The sequence below is a fragment of the Bubalus bubalis genome, chromosome 12 (assembly GCF_019923935.1).
Source record: "Bubalus bubalis isolate 160015118507 breed Murrah chromosome 12, NDDB_SH_1, whole genome shotgun sequence".
NCBI lineage: Eukaryota > Metazoa > Chordata > Mammalia > Artiodactyla > Bovidae > Bubalus > Bubalus bubalis.
Genome location: NC_059168.1, coordinates 45,268,775 through 45,287,535, shown reverse-complemented (window position 1 = coordinate 45,287,535; position 18,761 = coordinate 45,268,775). Strand labels below are relative to the sequence as shown.

The window sequence follows — 18,761 nt, the reverse complement described above, 5'->3', positions numbered from 1 at the left end:
GGACGGCTCAACAGGGCCATCAGGGAAAGAAACAGTGACAAAGACCGTGCTGGGACCACCTCCCTGTCCAGGGTGACCGTGTCCACGCCCGAAGCTGCAGCCACCACTCTCACACTCCAGGGGAAACATGTCAGCAATATAGACCAGCCAGGCCACTGAACAGACACAAACACACCAACAAACCAAAATACAACAGGCCTGGTGGGGAGGGGTGAAAAGGATCCATCCACAGCTGCCGCAGGTCCCACCCAAAGTGGCCAGTTTTCTACCAAAAAAGTCACGATGCACAAAGAAACAGCTGTGTGGGAATCAGCATAGGACAGCAACTAGGCGACACACCCGGCCGTGGGACCCAGACGTCAGATTCAGTGGTCGCCGAAGTAGCCACCACAAGTACACGCAAAGAACTGGAGGAAGCCAGCTGAAGAAGTGGAGAGAGACTAAAGAGAAGAAAGCTGTGAGACAGAAACGGATGGAGATTCTGTCATCAAGTGCAGTAACCAAAGAGGAAAAGGCAGCAGAGTCAACAATCTGGATCCAGCAGAAGAACGAACGTGCAAATGTGAAGCCAGACCAGAGGGGGTTTATGCAACATGCAGAACAGAAAGAACTTGAAAGGGAACGTGAGCAGAGCTTCTAACAAACATGAGGTACCGATGACCTCCCCAACATGCAGGTAATGGAAAAATACTAAGGAAAGAACAGCTGAAACTCCCCGAAACTGATGAAACATGGTAACCCACACATTCAAGAAGCTCCACAAGCTCCAAGCAGGAAACCGTAAACCCTCCAAGCAGGGTAGACACGTCACAGGCAGACATGTCATGCTAAAAACGATGACAACCAGAGACAAAGGTGAAGTCTGAAAGCAGCTGCGTTGGGCTGGATACTGTCCAGCAAAGTGTATGTCCTGTGAGCCTCAGAACGTGACGTCATTTGGAAACAGGGTTACTGCAGGTGTGATTAGTTACAGTGAGGTCAATATGGAGTAGGGTGGACCACGAGTCCAGCATGAGACACAGGGAGAGCAACATGTGACAGTGCAAGCAGAGACTGGGGTGAAGCCCCATAGAGCAGGGGGCTAAGGGACTCCTGGCCAAAGTACAGTGGAGAGAAAGGCCTGGAACGATCTCCCCCAGAGCCATCAGAGAGGACAGCCCTGCCAACAATGCGGGTGTAGACATCCAGCTTCCAGAACTGGGAGCATCTGCTGGTGTAAGTTACAGAGTCGGTGGAATTGTTTCTGCAGCCACAGGAAACTGAACAGGAGGAAAAGAAAATGACGCCTAAAGTGCAGGGAACCCCGTGACTCACTGCTGACGTTTCGTAACAAGTGACAGAGGAAGCAGTAGAGAGAAACTGCAGCCAAGAATTACAAACACCAAAGATAACTTCTAGAGATAAAAAACAAAAATAAGATAAGAAGTGAATTCATTGCTAGCAGACCTGCCATACAAGAAACACTAACTTCTTCAGGCTGAAGGCAAATGATTCTAGAAGGCAGGGGGAGAGCAAAGTAATTGAGTAACTAACTATAAAAGGCAATATAATCGCATTTTTTCCTTCTCTTCTGAAATGCTTTCAAGTTAAAGACCAAACTACTTAGCACAGCATTGTGGACACACTTAAAGCCAAAGAACTAAACACTTACTGGTTAAAATAAAAATGTTATGTTATATGTTTTAGCACTACAACAAAAAAGAAAAAGCCAGTTGAAAACAATATGTATATAATTGTATTATGTATCCCTATAAAAATGTATTATCCTTAAAAAACTGTACAATTTATCCTTATAAAATATAGAAACATATTTGACAACAATAAAACGAAGGTAGGCAAGAGCAAAGTTGTTTGCAGTAAAGAAATGACACCAAAGTTAATTCAAATCCACAGGAACAAAAAAGGCAAAGTGGACTTGGTGATAAAAAGATGAACATTCTATAAAGAAATGGCAACCCATGCCAGTACTCTTGCCTGGGAAATGCCATGGACAGAGGAGCCTGGCAGACTACGGTCCACGGGGTCACAAAGAGTTGGATGCAACTAGCGACAGCAGCGGCGGCGGCAGCGCACATGGTCTAAAGGGGTCACTGTAGACGCAAAGGACAACACACTGAACGTAAAACACAGTATCACAGAAATAGCAGTAAGAAAGAGGGAGTGGCTGTAATGCTACCAGACAAATAGAGTTAAAACAAAAAATGTTCACAGACAAAGAGGGGGCATTGTGTAAGGATAAAAGAGTCAATCTATCAAGTGAATACAACAGGTATAAACATTTACACACCTAACAGCAGAGATACAAAACATGTAAAGCGGAGCTGAAAGAACCGAAGAGAGAAACAGAGACTTCAACAATAACCAGAAACATCAACATCTCATTCTCAACACTGCACAGAACTATGCAGCAGAAATAAAGGAAATAAACACTCAAAAAGCACAAGCCCGCTGGACCTGCCAGATGCCTCTGCAACATTCCATTCAACAGCAGTATAATACACAGTTCTTCTAACACATTATTGACTAGGGGATCTTTGTAGAAACCAACACCTGTGTCAGTAATTTGTTATATAAGTGAATATTGATATATCTCAGATCAATACCATTTGGGTAACAAAAGACATATTAATACATCTCTGGTCAATAAGTTGTTACAAGAACAGGAAATGTTCTCCAGGACAGACCATATTCTAGGCCACTAAACAAGCCTCAATAAATTTATAGGGATTCAGATCATACAAAGCATGTTCTCTGAGTATAAGGGAATGAAATTAGACTTCAGTAACCAATCTGAGAAATCCCCAAGTGTTTAGGCTAATGGATCAAACAGTAAATTATAAGGTAAATTAGAAAATACTTTGACATGAATGACAAAGAAGAAACAGCACTGCCAAAACTTAGGGTATGCAGCCAAAGCAGTCAACTCCTAGAAAGCTAGAAACTACCAAAACTAACTCAAGAAGAAACAGAAAACTGCACAGATTTATAACAAGAGATTGAATTGCGCCCAAGTGCAGATGGCTTCTCTGGTGAACTTCACCAAACATTTAAAGAAGAATTACAGTTGACCCTCAAACAACTCAACATTCAGGGGTGCCAAACCACCACACACTGGAAAATCCAAGGTAACTTTACAGTGGGCCATCCACATCTGCAGATTCAACTAACCACGGACCGTGTAGTAAGTACTGTTATTGTTTAGTCACTAAGTCAAGTCCAACTCTGTGACCCCATAGACAGTAGCCTGTAGACTGCAGCCTGTAGAAGGAAATGGCAACCCACTCCAGTATTCTTGCTTGGAAAATCCCAAGGACAGAGGAGCCTGGTGGGCTACAGTCTTGTATTTGTTGTTTAGTCACTAAGTTGTGTCCAACTCTTTTGCAACTCCATGGACTGCAGCCCACCAGGCTCCTCTGTCCATGGGGTTTCCCAGGCAAGAATACTGAAGTGGGTTGCCTATTTTCTTCTCCAAGGGATCTTCCTGACTCAGGACTCAAACCCACATCTCCTGCAGTCCTGGCGGATTCTTCACCCCTGAGCCGCCCAGGAAGTCAAGTACTGTAGTGTGTAGCTACTGAAAAAAAAACCCACCAGTGCAGCTCAAACCCATGTTGTTCAAAGGTCAATTTAACATCAAATTTACATAAAGTCTTCCCAAAAAGTAGAAGAGGAAGAAACACTACCCCACTTAACATACAAGGCCATTACACCTCTGAGACAAAAACTAGGAAGAGACATCACAAGAAAAGAAAGTTACAGACCAACAGCTCTTATAAACATAGACATAAGAATTCTCAAAATACAAGCAAATCAAATCCAGCAACATATGAAAAAGGATTATACATGGTAATCAGCTGAGATTTATCCTGGGTATGCAAGATGGGTTGCAAAGCAAATAAACTAGGAAGAGAAGGGAAATTCCTTAGTCTGATAAAGGCACCTCTGAAAACCCACAGGTAACACCATATTCAATGGTGAAAGGCTGAAACCTCTCCCCTGAGATCAGGAACAAGACAAGGAGGTCTGCTCCTCTCCTATTCAGCATCAAGTGTTATAGATTCCAGCAAGGACAATTAGGCAAGAAAGTGAAATACAATGCATCTATATTGAAAAGGCGGAAGCTAAACCACCCATATTTACAGGTAACATGACCTGCATGAAAATACTAAGGAATTCACTTAAAACTATTAGACTCATCAGTGAATTCAGCATGGCTGCGAGACATTAAGAAAATACAAAAATTAACTGTGTTTCTATTTACCAGGAGAATTTCTTTTTTGGTTTCTTTACTCATTAAGTTGTGTCCAACTCTTTGTAAACCAATGGACTGTAGGCCACCAGGCTCCTCTGTCCATGGGCTTTTCCATGCAAAAATACTGGAGTGAATTGCCATTTCCTTTTCCATGGGATCTTTCCAACCCAGGAATGGAATCCACGTCCCCTGCATGACAGGTGGATTTTTCATCACTGAGCCACCAGGAAAGCAACAAGAAAATACATAATATAAAAACGAAACTGACAATTCAATTTATACTAGCATCAAAAACGATAAGACACTTTCGAATAAATTCAATGAAGGAAATACAAAACTTATATTCTGAAAACTACAAAAGAAAAAATTAAAAGAAAGTAATGAAGACCTAAATAAATATAAAGACACCCCATGTTCAAGAACTGGAATACCATTAATATGGCTATATGCCCCAAAATGACCTACAGATTCAATTCACCTCTATCAGAATCTCAGTCAGCTTCTTTGTGGAAAATGACAGGCTGATCTTAGAATTCACAAGGAACTGAAAGGGGTCCAGAACAGTCAAAACTATCTTGAAAAAGAAGAAGAAAGTTGAAGAACTCACAACTCCCAATTTTAAAACTTACTACAAAGCAACAGTAATCAAGACAGTGGTCCTGGCACAAAGACAGACATCAGTCAATGGACAGAATTGAGAGTTCAGAAATAAACATTTGGGTTTATGGACAGTTCATTTTTTATAAGGGTGGCAAGACAATTTGACGGGCACTGGACCACTGGGCAGTCCAGATGCAAAAGGATGGGAGACCCTTATCTAAATCCACATATAGAAATGAACACAAAATACCTAAATGTAAGAACTAAACCTATAAAACTCTTAGGAAAAAACATGGCAAATCAGTGACCTTGGATTAGACTATGTCTGCTTCAATGTGACATCAAAGCACAAGGAACAAAAGAAAAAATAAACTTCATCAATATTTAAATCTTTAGAGCTTCGAAGAATACCATCAACAAAAGACAACAAACAGAATGGTAAAAAAAGATACCTGTATATCATGTATCTGATAAGAAACTTGTATCTAGGATAAAGAACTCTTATAACACAAAAATGAAAAGAAAGAGAACCCAATTTTAAAATGGGCTAAGGGTCTGAAAAGACATTTCTCCATGGAAATAAAAGAAATGGCCAACAGGCCCATTAAAAGATGCTCAACATCATCAGCCACCAAGAAACTCAAATCAAAACCACAATGAGGGACGTCCCTGGTGGTGTGGTGGTTAAGACTGCGCTCCCAATGCAAGGGGCCCCGGTTTGATTCCTGGGTGGGGAACTAAGATCTCGCGCGCTGCACAGAGAGCCAATATAAATAAATGAAGAGACATTATCTGAAACAGACACACAATTAGACACCATGTGACACGACGAGGAGGGCTACCGACAGAGACATATAATGACAAATGCTGGCAGGGACAAGGAAAGATCGGACCCTGCACACACTGAAGTCTGTAATAGGATGTGAAACGGTGCAGTCACTTCACAAAAAGGTCTGGCAGTTCCTCCGAAGGTTAAATAGAGCTGCCATGTGACTCATAGGATAAATGGATAGAGTGTGGCCTATCCATACAATGAAATATTACTTGTAATAAAAAGATATGAAGTGCAGATAAATACTGCAATGTCCGCATGTGCTCAGTCGTGTCTGACTCTTTGCGGCCCCATGGATGATAGCCCACCACGCTCCTCTGTCCATGGGATTTCCAAAACAAGAACACTGGAGTGGGTTGGCGTTTCCTTCTCCAAGGGATCTTTTCAATCAACCCAGGGATTGAACCTGTGTCTCCTGCATTGGCAGGCGGAGTCTTTAAAACTGAGCCACCTCGGAAGCCCACTGCAACATGAATAAATCTTAAAAACACACTAAGTGAAAGAAATCAGTCACAAAAGGCCAAATTGTGCATTATTCCACCTGTATAAGCACCCAGAGTTGACAAATGTCCACAGACAGAAAGTAACCCAGTGGTTGCCTCGGGGTGGCAGGGCTGGGGGAACGGGGAGTGACTGCTCATGGGCTTGGGGTGTCTTTGGGGACAAGATGTTCTAAAGCCGGTGATGGCTGAACAACTGTGGACATGCTTGAACTACTGAAATATACACCTCAGGGCATATCACATCTCAACACAGCTGGCACTGGCTCAAAAGGCAAAGGTGCCAGTCTCTGGGAACACACTTTCCTACACAACACCCACATGGGGTTCTTTCACTGGTGAATTTGTGTTCATGTTTAACAAGGCAACCACTAGCTGGGAAAGCCCCCGACATATTCAGCAAGGTGGTCTGTGAACCAGAAAAGGTTTTTTAAGACCACTGTTTTGGGAGCTGTTTCACATTTCTTCAAAAAGTTAAACACAGGGTCACCACACGACCCGGTAAATCCTTTCCCAGGTGTATATATGCCAAGAGGAACAAGAAAGCTATGTCCACAGAGCCTTGTATCTTACGTTCACAGTAACCTTAAAGCAGAAACAACCTAAATGCCCATCAAATGATGACTGGATAACCAAAACGTGGCCCAGCCTCACGATGGAATACTATTCAGCCAGAAAGAGGAATGGAGCCTGGACTGTCTACAGTATGGATGAACCCCGGAAACATTATTCAGCTTAAGAAAAAGACCACATATTGCAACATTTGAAATACACAAAACAGGCAAATCCAAAGAGACAGAAAGTCATTCCCGTGCTTGCCAGGAGCTTTGGGGACAGGGGGGTGGGTTAGGAGATGACTGCTGATGGGTGTGGGGTTTCTCTGAAATCAGGATGCAAACAAACCATAAACCACTGAACTGTATACACTGTACCAGTGACTTTTATGGGTTGCAAATTACACTTCCATTTAAAAAGCAAATTCCTTGATATCACAAACATAAATCAGATGTGTAAACTTACCAAAATTCTTTTACGGTCCTTTTCTGATAAAAATTTTACTGGTGGGTATTTCTGAGTGAAGCTGTAGAGTGTAAAGAGATTATAAAAGAAAAAGTCAAACATCTATTTCAGTCTTTTCTTCACCTGGCCCCAAAACAAACGCGGACGTGAGAACTGCTACTGTTTGCTCCCCTCTCCTTTCCAAATGAGTGCTGTAGGAACTAAGCTCTCACTGACTAACTTGAGTTCAAGATGAACCTGCTCGCTGTCTAGGATCAAATAGGTGTAACAAGAGATGTTATCCCTGGGTGGGGAAAATTGAAGGATGAACCAGCCACTGGCAGCCAGAGCTAAACACAAACCGGAGACCATGGCATTGAGATGCTGGGCCCAGGACGGGGAGGGAGATGCTGGCTGTGTGGGGTCACAGACCCAGCCCAGCCGACTGTGCCTCTGAGAGGAAGAGAGGAAGGTGCTGACCACAACTCTGTCTGCCTATCCCCTGACTGGGCAGCTTCACGATTCCAGCCTCCCCTGCCCAGAGGCCCCGGGACAAAGTGACTGGGAATCAGTCCTTCCTACCCCCCGGGGTCCATATGATCTGGTCTTGAGTCTCGTCTTATCTTTGAATGCCTCCCACCCCCGTGAAGGCACCACTGGTCCCCCAACCATACGGATGTCCCAGGACCTGTACAGCACAAAGAGCACAGAAAGTATCAAATGAGAGTCAATACATGCAGATTGGAAATATCCCCTTAAAGTGACTTGGTCAGAAACAAAAGTGCTTTAAAGAAACGTGGAGAGACCAGCTCTAGAGTCATTATTTTAATTGGAGAGACGCTGGGCGGGGGCCCAGTCTCCATCCCCTCCACCTCCCCAGCACACCCAAAATATGGAACACATCTTCCCTGTGCTGGTGGAATTGGACAGAGCAGGACAGGTCCTTGGACAGACCCTGGGGCTGGGAGCTGGGCATGGGGGGCGGGGGGTGGGGGGGCGGGAGGCTTCTGACAGGGCACATGATTCCCCCATAAGCACTTCCAGACTCTCAAGACGTCAGTTCCCTTTGCAAACACCAAACACAGGCAGGCCAGTGGGAGATGCCCAGGGGGTGGATGAGAATTCACAGTTAGTTCTGTGACCCACACTCCCCCTCCTGGAGAAAGACCCCCCCAGGTGCTCCAGGCACACGGGGGCTTCCTGCTCCGTGGAGCCAAGGGCAACCCACTGGCTGCCTGAGCTCTGGCTGCCATGTAAGTGCTTGATGCAGTGGAGGTGGGGAGGACAGCAAAGCAAAGCCCAGCACTGGCCATGGCACCCTCACACCTGTCCGGCCCCCTTCTCCGAGGACCCCACACCCCTTGCTCAAGTCCCAGTCTGAGCTCCCAGCAGCTTCAGGCACAGCTGACCCGACTCCGCCCACTTCCCAGGCCCGCCTGTCGGCGCCTTCTCCAGATCCTCCTGGCGCCTCCCTTCCCTCACCCATTGAGGTTCATCCCCTGCAGGGTTTATAGACAGTGTCACCGGGAGCAGACCAGGGCTGCACTTGGGGCAGAAGGGGCAGGAGGAAAAGAGGGTAAGGCGGGGTGGGGGTCGGCCCAAACGTGGACACTGAAATCGACATTCATCCAAGTGAAGAGCTTAGAACAGTACCTGAGTAAAAACTTAACATGAAATTAGATATGCTATCTATACATGCGGCTTCCTTGGTGGCTCAGTGGTAAACAAATTTCAAATCCTGCCAATGCAGGAGACACAGAAGATGTGGGTTCGATCCCTGGGCTTGGAAGATCCCCTAGAGGAGGAAACAGCAACCCACTCCAGTATTCTTGCCTGGAGAATCCCATGGACTGATAAGCCTGGTGGGCTACAGTCCATGGGGGTTACAAAGAGTCGGACATGACTCAGCAACAATAATTTAACCCAGGCAGAAACAGCAAACATTTTCTTGCAGGAAATACACTTGAAAACTGCTTCAAAGAGTGTGTGCTACGCCTCTGGTTTACAAAACACGACACTAGCTGGGTTTCGTGCCTTGCTTCTCTTCCATGTGTAGCGACTGAGTTTCAGACTCCACATGTGTGATTGTGTTACTCAACTTTGAAAAAATGATCTCACAGCCCTCATTTCTTGCTTTCAGGACCCAGGGCACAGAGCTCCAGGAGCCAAGCAATGGCCCGCCCAGGCCACAGTGACAGAGCTGGGTGACCAAGGTGGCTAGGCCCGGGGCCCCATGCTGGGAGGGCAGGGCAAGGGCAAGGCTTGGGCTTCTTCTAAGCCTGGAGCCCCTTTAAAACTGCTCAGGTGTTGGCTCAGCCACGTATCTGTGTATTCAAGCACCTTCTCCTGAGTACCTATTCTAGGCCACGCTCTGTCCTGGGGACACAGTGGCCACAGGGCAGACGTGGGAGCCGCCCACCAGAGCCTACGTTTCTGAGTGAGAAGCAGCGAGAAGACAGGAGGAGTTGTGAATTCAGTAATAATGGACCTTCCCTCACCCCCAAATCAATCCTGCAGTCATTACTTACCCCATTTCAGACTTGAACCTTCCTGTTTATTAGCACAGCCTCAGTACTTAGAATTTTTTTTTTTTAAATCAAAGGTTTTATTTTTTTTGGCTGTGCTGCACAGCATGTGGGATCTCAGTTCTTCAACCAGGGATCAAACCCATGCCTCCTGCAGCGGAAGCTCTGAGTCTTAACCACTGGACCACCAGGCAAGTCCCTAGAATTTTAATTAGCATTGAAAGTGAAAGTGTTAGTTGCTCAGCCTTTGTTTGACTCTTTACAACCCCACAGACTGTAGCCCACCAGGCGCCTCTGTCCATGCAATTTCTCAGGCAAGAATACTGGAGTGGATTGCCATTTCCTTCTCCAGGGTAGCTTACTGACCCAGGGATTGAACCCAGGTCTTCTGCTCTGTAGATGGATTCTTTATCGTTTGAGCTACCAGGGAAGCCCTCATTAGCTTTATTACCTGCTATCTATCCAAAGAATATTAAAAGATGGGGAGATGGAATCAAGCACGTAATCAAGTTATTAGGGCATGTGATCAAGAAGACAGAAAGATTGCAGAGTCACAGTACTGTGGATCAACTATACTTCAGTAAAATTTAAAAAAAGAAATAACTTGCCTGCATATGAGAACGACTCAGGGAAATTTGCAAACCCCTAAAGCCCAGTCTGCATGCTCAGTTACATCATAATTTCAGGGAGTAGGGCCCAGGGGGTCAGTACTCTTTTCTTAAAAGAAAAAAAGGTCCACAGAGTCCACAACCCAGGCTTCTGAGATAGCACTGATCCCTGAGTCTCCCTGTGTAAACTGGCCCTGACCTCTCAAGTGTATCCTTTCTTCCTGTGGGCCCAGTGCCCCTACGTAATGAGTTCATGTTCCCCTCAGGGATGTTCTTATGCTGCCAGGGTCAGGATGGCTGTGTGGACATTCCTAACACAAAGTCAGGAAACGTGAAACTAGACAGAGCTCCGTCGGTTTCCAACACAAGGTCTCATCCACATCTGACTTTCTGACTCCAACAGTAACCTGCCTGGCTCAACTACCTGAGGGACAGAACCCTTCAGGATGAGTCACCAGGGAAGCAGCCCCAAGTTACAGGTGACTCTCCTGTTTGATAGGAACGAGTTACCAGAAAATTCTTTAGGATGACGGTCATACGTGTGGTACCGAAAGGAGTCATGAGATTCTCATATTTCAGGAGATCCTGTGTGTAAAGCCACTGTCTTAGAAAAGTTACCCAAATGATTCCCTTTCTTTTCAAAAAAGTTAAGGCGAAAATGATCACTGGTGGGCAGATTTTGTTCTCTTTCCGCCAACCTAAAACTTGTGGTGGGTTTCTTTTTAAACTATTTATTTTAAAGCTTCAAGTAAAATTGCTCAAACTACGGCAGTCCTGTCAAAGGCAGAATTTCTGGATCCCACCCACTGAAATGTTATAGGCAGTGTAACTTCAGCACCAAGTGGTGGCAAGAAAGATTAAACCACAAGTAACAGGTACACGTACCTCTTTTCCAAATCTCTGATTTTCTCCCTTAGTGGTTCAATGATCTGAAACAAAAATAACCAGGATCAGTTCTGAAGCTGAAACACAGTCCTCCAGTACTTGCACCCACTCTGACGTTCCAGGAGGATGGGACGTGACACAAAACAGATTTCCAATTACTTCTGCAATCCACCTCCAGCTTGAAATTAAGTCAGAGCCCCTAAGTCACAATTCTAGAACCAAGTTGCTGAACTGCGTGCTAGAATCTCTGACTCCAGAGATGCCTGAACTCTGAGGAAATTCACCTTCTTCCTTCCAGACCACACGGGCACCGTTCGAGGTGGTGCAGGCCCACAAAAGCAGGTGAATCTCCACCCCCGCCTCTCTTCACGTGAGACACAGAACCGCCAGGAGCTGCCTGTGTCACCTGCCGTCAGCCCAGCACACACGTCCACCGCACCCACGTCAGGGCTGGGGCTGCATGGAACGACCAGCATGTGGCTCCAAATCCCAGTGAGCGACCCCCTCACCAAGTCCGTGTTACAACAGTCTGTCTACACAGACACTGGACTAAAACACAAGCAATTGTTCTAAACAGAAGGTGTGAAGCAGGCCAGACTTCCCGGCTCTCGTCGAGGCCCCCTCCCCCCCCCCGACCCATGTGTCCCCGCTGCCCTGTGAGCTCCCAGGGCCCTGGCATCTGAGTCCAGCCGTGTTTCCATCTACACTGGCTCAGGTGAGCAGAGGCGGACCCCTGTCTCCATCCAGGTCAAGATCCTCACTGCCCTCTCTCTTCAGAACCCTGTAAAGGCTCTCCTGAAAAGTCACATAAAAGCGTGAACCCATCTTGCCTGTGGGGCAGAATTTAGCATGTCGCACCATTATAAATGGGCAAAGCTGACACAGAGGTGCATCCACAGCCTCACAGACAGCAAGTGGATCACGGCTGGCATGATGTGGCCACAATAAAGGTACCAGCATAGACAAAGGAACTAAGTGGAGAGACAGCAGACGGAGTGGAACAAAACACAGAGAGGAGACTCACCTCTTCAATCCTGCTCTCAATTCTGAGCTCCCTGTTTTCCTGGATGGACCTGTTGAGTAGAACACTGCAAGACTGAGATAGACTGAAAGGCTCTGTGACCGCGAGGTCTACTTCTGAACAAACCACCGCAACATGCAACACACCAGTGCAGACCATCGCCTCCTCCCAAGCAATCAGCCCAGCCCCACCCTGAGGGGAGGCCAGGGGACTAGACAACTGGTGGGGGTGGGTCTCCAGGGATCGCAAACACCTCCAGGGTGTTTCTGCTAAACTAAGATCGCCTCACTTTCCCGTGATGCCCAATGTGCGATTTTAAATCAGAGGCAGGAAGTGTGTCTACAGCAGCAAGTTCCTGCTGGGCTGTCCTGGGATTTAAGGCAAAGTGGAATTTTTCCAACTGAAAAGACTGAGCTCCTTTAATGGGACCTGAGCAGCCCTCCAGCCACACACAGAGGCCTCTGTTGGCAGACACACACCCGCCAAGGGGGAGGAGTCCGTCCCCGCGGCCCCACCCGCCCTGCAAACCCCACTGGGCATGCCGAGCGGGTGGGGCAGAGCTACCCTCCCCACAGCCCTGCAGCCCCCGCTGTCACCACAATGCGACTGCTGTTCTTTGACTGTCACACAAGAAGTACGAAGTGGAGAGGGCTGTTCTTTAAATGTGAAATAGTACTCATGGCACCAAATCTGGTTTTACAGTGAATGCCTATTACTTTGACTGATCTTTTTTAAGAAACAACAGTTGACACAGGATTTGACTTTTACAAGGGCCCTTCGTTCTCTGTTGAGCAGCACAAACGATGCCCACCCAGAGTGGAAGGTCCTCGGGCCTCCCCTCCCCTGTGATGGAAGGTGGTCTCAGCATCCACTGGTCTGCTCCTGGGGTGGTGGGCAGTCTCGGTTTCCCTAATGGGCTTAGGAAAGGCACCCCAGCACTCACTCTAACCACCCAGAAATGCCATTTACATCTCAGGAGCCGGAAAGCCAGGAAGACGGGTGCGGACAACACCAAGGAGCCGCCACTGCTGCCCAGAGACCCCTCTCATCTGGGCTGACCGGGGCAGCCTGAACACTAGCCGCGTCCTCTGGAGCATCCAGGAGAGAGATGCACACGCGTGTGAGCAGCAAGGAGCTCAGTTCACTGTTACACTGTCCTCAAATGGGCCTGTGCCGCCGAGGTATGTGTGTAACAGTGGTGTGTCATTTCAGCCCAAACAGAACAGCCAAGTTGTTAAAAATCAATTACCTCATGTTAATCAAGTTGCCCCAAACAGCTGTAAGAGAAAGAAAAAGGAAAAGTCAATATTTAAGTTTGCAACATTCAAGGACTCCAACTAATACAACATTAATTTTTAACCTATATCTTAAAGTACACTAAGAAAACTCTAGCTCACGAAGACAGTAAAACGCACACTTTTAAAATAATAAGCCCTACTAAACTTAAGTGGGAAGATGATCCTCTATATCTCCTAATTTAGAATAACACTTTGGGATCTGGAGTGCAATGGTGCACATGTGTTTTTTTTTTAAGGTTCTTTTTTGGGGGGGAAGGGGTATCTGGACCATTTTTAAAGTCTTTATTGAAATTTGAATGTTATAATATTAGTTTTTTTTTTTTTTTTTGGCCACAAGGCATCTGGGATCCTAGCTCCCTGACCAGGGATCAAACCCACACCCCCTGCATTGGAAGGTGAAGTCCCAACCACTGGACCACCAGGGAAGTCCTGGGCCAGGCATTGTGATACACAGTATGTCCAGCCTTTGGGGATGAGCCAGTCACAGAAATTAAAGAACCACGTGAATAAAAGAGATGCCAGGGCTCAGTCCCATCGCATCCATCAAACGTCAATGAGACCCAGAGAAGCTACAGGCGGCCTGACTCTGTGGCTGGCCCTCACTCATCTCCCCTACATCCGTTTCCCCTGCAGGGCTACCTCCTGAATGACAGACACCCGAATAACTGTGAACCAGTTATAAATATCTCACCAGGGGTGACCACCGACACAGGAGACCATGACACCCACTGAAGCTCCCAATCAGAGGGTTACTTCACAAAGAAACCTTCACAGAGAATGGTGTGGCTCCCACTCTGTCCACATCCCGATGCGGGCCCCATATGGCCGTTCCAATGCTGCTCACCTTCAGGGACCAGGTGCCCCTAGGTGCTGCCAGATGCTGGGAGAGGCACAGAGCAAACACACACACCCTGGAGTCCAGGACTGGCGATTTTGTGAGTCTGGGCGGGGGGGGGGCGAGGTGAGGGGCGACCCCAGGCACGTTCTCGCTGCATCCTCAAGTACACAGCAGGGATAACATGTTCAATGGATAGTTCTCAGGGTCCAAAATCACACCCCCCCCCAAGAAATTTCCACTGTTAACAAAGGGGTGTTGAAAGCATAAAAGCACAGCCCTTGTTCAAACAGAAGAAACTATGATAGTATAAGATCAGCAATAAAGAACTAAAAAGTGGCAAGTAAGCATGAAATGGGAGGATTTTAAAATAGAACTGAACTATATTCACTATTCGCTTCCCTGGTGGCGCAGATCTGGTAAAGAATCCACCTGCAGTGCAGGAGACCTGGGTTTGAGCCCTGAGTCAGGAAGATCCCCTGGAGGAGGACACGGCAACCCACTCCAGTATATTCTTCCCTGGAATATTCAATGGACAGAGAAGCCTACAGCCTACGGTGTTGCAAAGAGTCAGACACGACTGAGCGACTGAGCACGCAGCATATATTTTTCACTATTCACTAAAAAAAAAAGTATATATATATATATTTTTATACTTTTGGACCATGTGACCTTACTTTTGAGTATTATCCTCAGGAAATAAGTATACACATAAGAAAACTACCTTCACAAATGACGGCTTTATTTATAATGTAAAAAATGGCATAAATCAAAGTATCTTACAATTAGAGAACTATCATATAAAGTACGATATCAGTTCATCTCAGTTCACTCAGTCATGTACGACTCTTTGTGACCTCATGACTGCAGCACGCCAGGCTTCCCTGTCTACCACCAACTCCCGGAGTTTAGTCAAACTCATGTCCATTGAGTCAGTGATGCCATCCAACCATCTCATCCTCTGTCGTCCCCTTCTCCTCCTGCCTTCAGTCTTTCCCAGCATCAGGGTCTTTTCAAATAAGTCAGTTCTTCACATCAGGTGGCCAAAGTATTGGAGCTTCAGCTTCAACATCAGTCCTTCCAATGAATATTCAGGACTGATATCCCTTATGACAGACTGGTTGGATCTCCCTGCAGTCCAAGGGACTCTCAAGAGTATTCTCCAACACCACAGTTCAAAAGCATCAATTCTTTGGCACGCAGCTTTCTTTATAGTCCAACTCTCACATTCATACATGACTACTGGAAAAACCACACCTTTGACTAGACAGACCTTTGCTGGCACAGTCTCTGCTTTTTAATATGCTGTCTAGGTTGGTCATAGCTTTTCTTCCAGGGAGCGGTTTTTAATTTCATGGCTGCAGTCACCATCGGCAGTGATTTTGGAGCCCAGAAAAATAAAGTCTGTCACTGTTTTCATTGTTCCCCTATCTATTTTCCATGAAGTGATGGGATCAGATACCATGATCTTAGTTTTCTGAATGTTGAGCTTTAAGACAACTTTTTCACTCTCCTCTTTCACTTTCATCAAGAGGCTCTTTAGTTCTTCTTCGCTTTCTGCCATAAGGGTGGTGTCATCTGCATATCTGAGGTTATTGATATTTCTCCCAGCAATCTTGATTCCAGCTTGTGCTTCATCCAGCCCAGCATTTCTCATGATTTACTCTGCACATGAGTTAAATAAGCAGGGTGACAATATACAGCCTTGACATACTCCTTTCCCAATTCGGAACCAGTCTGCTGTTCCACATCCAGTTCTAACTGTTGATTTTTGACCTGTACACAGATTTCTCAGGAGGCAGGTCAGGTGGTCTGGTATTCCCATCTCTTTTAGAATTTTCCACAGTGTATTGTGATCCACACAGTCAAAGGCTTTGGCATAGTCAATAAAGCAGAAGTAGATGTTTTTCTGGAACTTTCTTGCTTTTTTGAAGATCCAAGGGATGTTGGTAATTTGATCTCTGGTTCCTCTGCCTTTTCTAAATCCAGCTTGAAAATCTGGAAGTTCACGGTTCATATACTGTCGAAGCCTGGACTGGAGAATTTTGAGCATTATGTTGCTAGCGTGTGAGATGAGTGCAATTGTGCGGTAGTTTGAACATCCTTTGGCATTGCCTTTCTTTGGGATTGGAATGAAAACTGACCTTTTCCAGTCCTGTGGCTACTGCTGAGTTTTCCAAAGTTGCTGGCATATTGAGTGCAGCATTTTCACAGCATCATCTTTTAGGATTTGAAGGAGTTCAACTGGAATTCCATCACCTCCACTAGCTTTGTTCAGAGTGATGCTTCCTAAGGCCCACTTGACTTTGCATTCCACGATGTCTGGCTCTAGGTGAGTGATCACACCATTGTGGTTATCTGGGTCATAAAGATCTTTTTTGTACAGTTCTTCTGTGTATTTTTGCCACCTCTTCTTAATATCTTCTGCTTCTGTTAGGTCCATACCATTTCTGTCCTTTATTGTGTCCATCTTTGCAGGAAATGTTCCCTTGGTATTTCAGAATGAAATGAAGAGTACAGAATGAAGCAGGGCAAAGGCTAACAGAGTTTTGCCAAGAGAACGCACTAGTCATAGCAAACACCCTCTTCCAACAACACAAGACAAGACTCTACACATGGACATGACCAGATGGTCAATACCGAAATCAGATGGAGAAGCTCTATGCTGCTGCTACATCGCTTTAGTTGTGTCTGACTCTGTGTGACCCCATTGACAGCAGCCCACCAGGCTTCCCATCCCTGGGATTCTCCAGGAAGAACACTGGAGTGGCTTGCCATTTCCTTCTCCGATGCATGAAAGTGAAAAGTGAAAGTGAAGTCGCTCAGTCATGTCCGACTCTAGCGACCCCATGGACTGCAGCCTACCAGGCTCCTCCGTCCATGGGATTTTCCAGGCAAGAGTACTGGAGTGGGGTGCCATTGCCTTCTCCGGGAGAAGCTCTATACTGTCCCCAAAAACAAGACCAGGAGCTGACTGTAGCTCAGATCATGAACTCCTTACTGCAAAATGCAGACTGAAATCGAAGAAAGTAGGGAAAATCACTAGACCATTTAGGTATGACCTAAATCAAATCCCTTATGATTATAAAGTGGAAGTGACTAATAGATTCAAGGGATTAGATCTGATAGACAGAGTGCCTGAACAACTATGGACAGAGGTTCATGACATTGTACAGGAGGCAGTGATTACGACCATCGCCAAGAAAAAGAAACGCAAAAAGGCAAAATGGTTGTCTGAGGAGACCTTACAAATAGCTGAGAATATGATATAGCCATTCATTTAATGAAATCATAAAGTCATTAAGTATGACTATAACTATTATCAAAAAGATAAGAGATAACAAGTGTTGGCGAGGATGTAGAGAAAAGGGAACCCTAGTTCACTCACCATGAATGGGAATACAAAGTGGTGTACTATGGAAAACAGTATGGAGGTTCCTCAAAAAATTAAATATAGGACTACCATACAACCCAGGAAATCCAATTCTGGGCATTTATCCAAAGGCAATGAAAACACTAATTCAAAAGGATACATGCACCTCTGTGCTCTTAGCAGCACTATACAATAGCCAGGACATGGACGCAACCCAAGTGTTCAAGAAATAAGGGTGGATAAAGAAGATGTGGTGAATATATGCAATGGAATAGGTTTCAGCTGTCACGAGAAGGAAATCCTGACAACTGCAGTAACATGGATGATCTTCAGGACACTGCGCTGAGTGAAATAAGTCAGGGAAAGACAAATGCATGATCTCACTTATGTGTGTGCATACTAAGTCGCACAGTCGTGTGCAAGTCTTTGCAACCCCATGGACTGCGGCCTGCCAGGCTCCTCTGTTCCTGGGATTCTCCAGGCAATCATACTGCAGAGGGTTGCCATGCCCTCCTCCAGGGGGGTCTCACTTACATGTAGAATCTAAAGACAAACAACAAAAACCCAAGCTCACAGATACAGAGAACAGACTACCGGTTGCCAGAGGTGAAGGTGGGTGAAGTGGGTGAAATAGGTTAATGCAGTTAAAATAAATCCTAGGAACTGACCCACACACTACTGTATACCAAACAGAAAACTACTAAGGACTTAGTGCACAGCACAGGGAAGTCTACTCAATACTTTGTAACGACCTGTATGGGAAAAGAAGGTCAGGGCAGACCTGCTCGCAGAGCCTCTGGAAGTGGACCTTCCAGTCCCGCTGTCTGAGTCCCAGCCATCATCCCAGAAACACCAAAAAGAGAACAGACTCTTCAAACTCCCACCCCCACAGAGCTGTGAGCATGTGAACCACTGCCGCTCCATCCCACCAGGTCCTGAGGTGGTCACTTACGCAGCACAACCACCAGAACCAGAGCACGGACAGGAACCTGGCCTTTACTTCCCTGTCAACCCTGGATCTGGGCTACACTCC

General features: G+C 46.0%; 1 protein-coding gene across 3 annotated transcripts in view; it reads right to left on the bottom strand.

Moving 5' to 3' along the window:
• UXS1 (UDP-glucuronate decarboxylase 1) overlaps window positions 1–18,761 on the bottom strand; it is a 55,922-nt gene that overhangs the window by 28,570 nt on the left and 8,591 nt on the right. Inside the window, exons 2-5 of one of the 3 annotated variants that reach the window (XM_025261121.3) lie at window positions 13,472–13,499; window positions 12,226–12,289; window positions 11,202–11,245; window positions 7,205–7,265 (exon numbers count right to left, since the gene is read on the bottom strand). In XM_025261121.3, coding sequence (XP_025116906.2) covers window positions 7,205–7,265; window positions 11,202–11,245; window positions 12,226–12,289; window positions 13,472–13,499 — 197 coding nt within the window. Of the gene's footprint in view, window positions 1–7,204; window positions 7,266–9,711; window positions 9,804–11,201; window positions 11,246–12,225; window positions 12,290–13,471; window positions 13,500–18,761 lie in introns of those variants that run through there. The other 2 variants (XM_044925965.2, XM_044925966.2) reach the window with 2 other exon arrangements.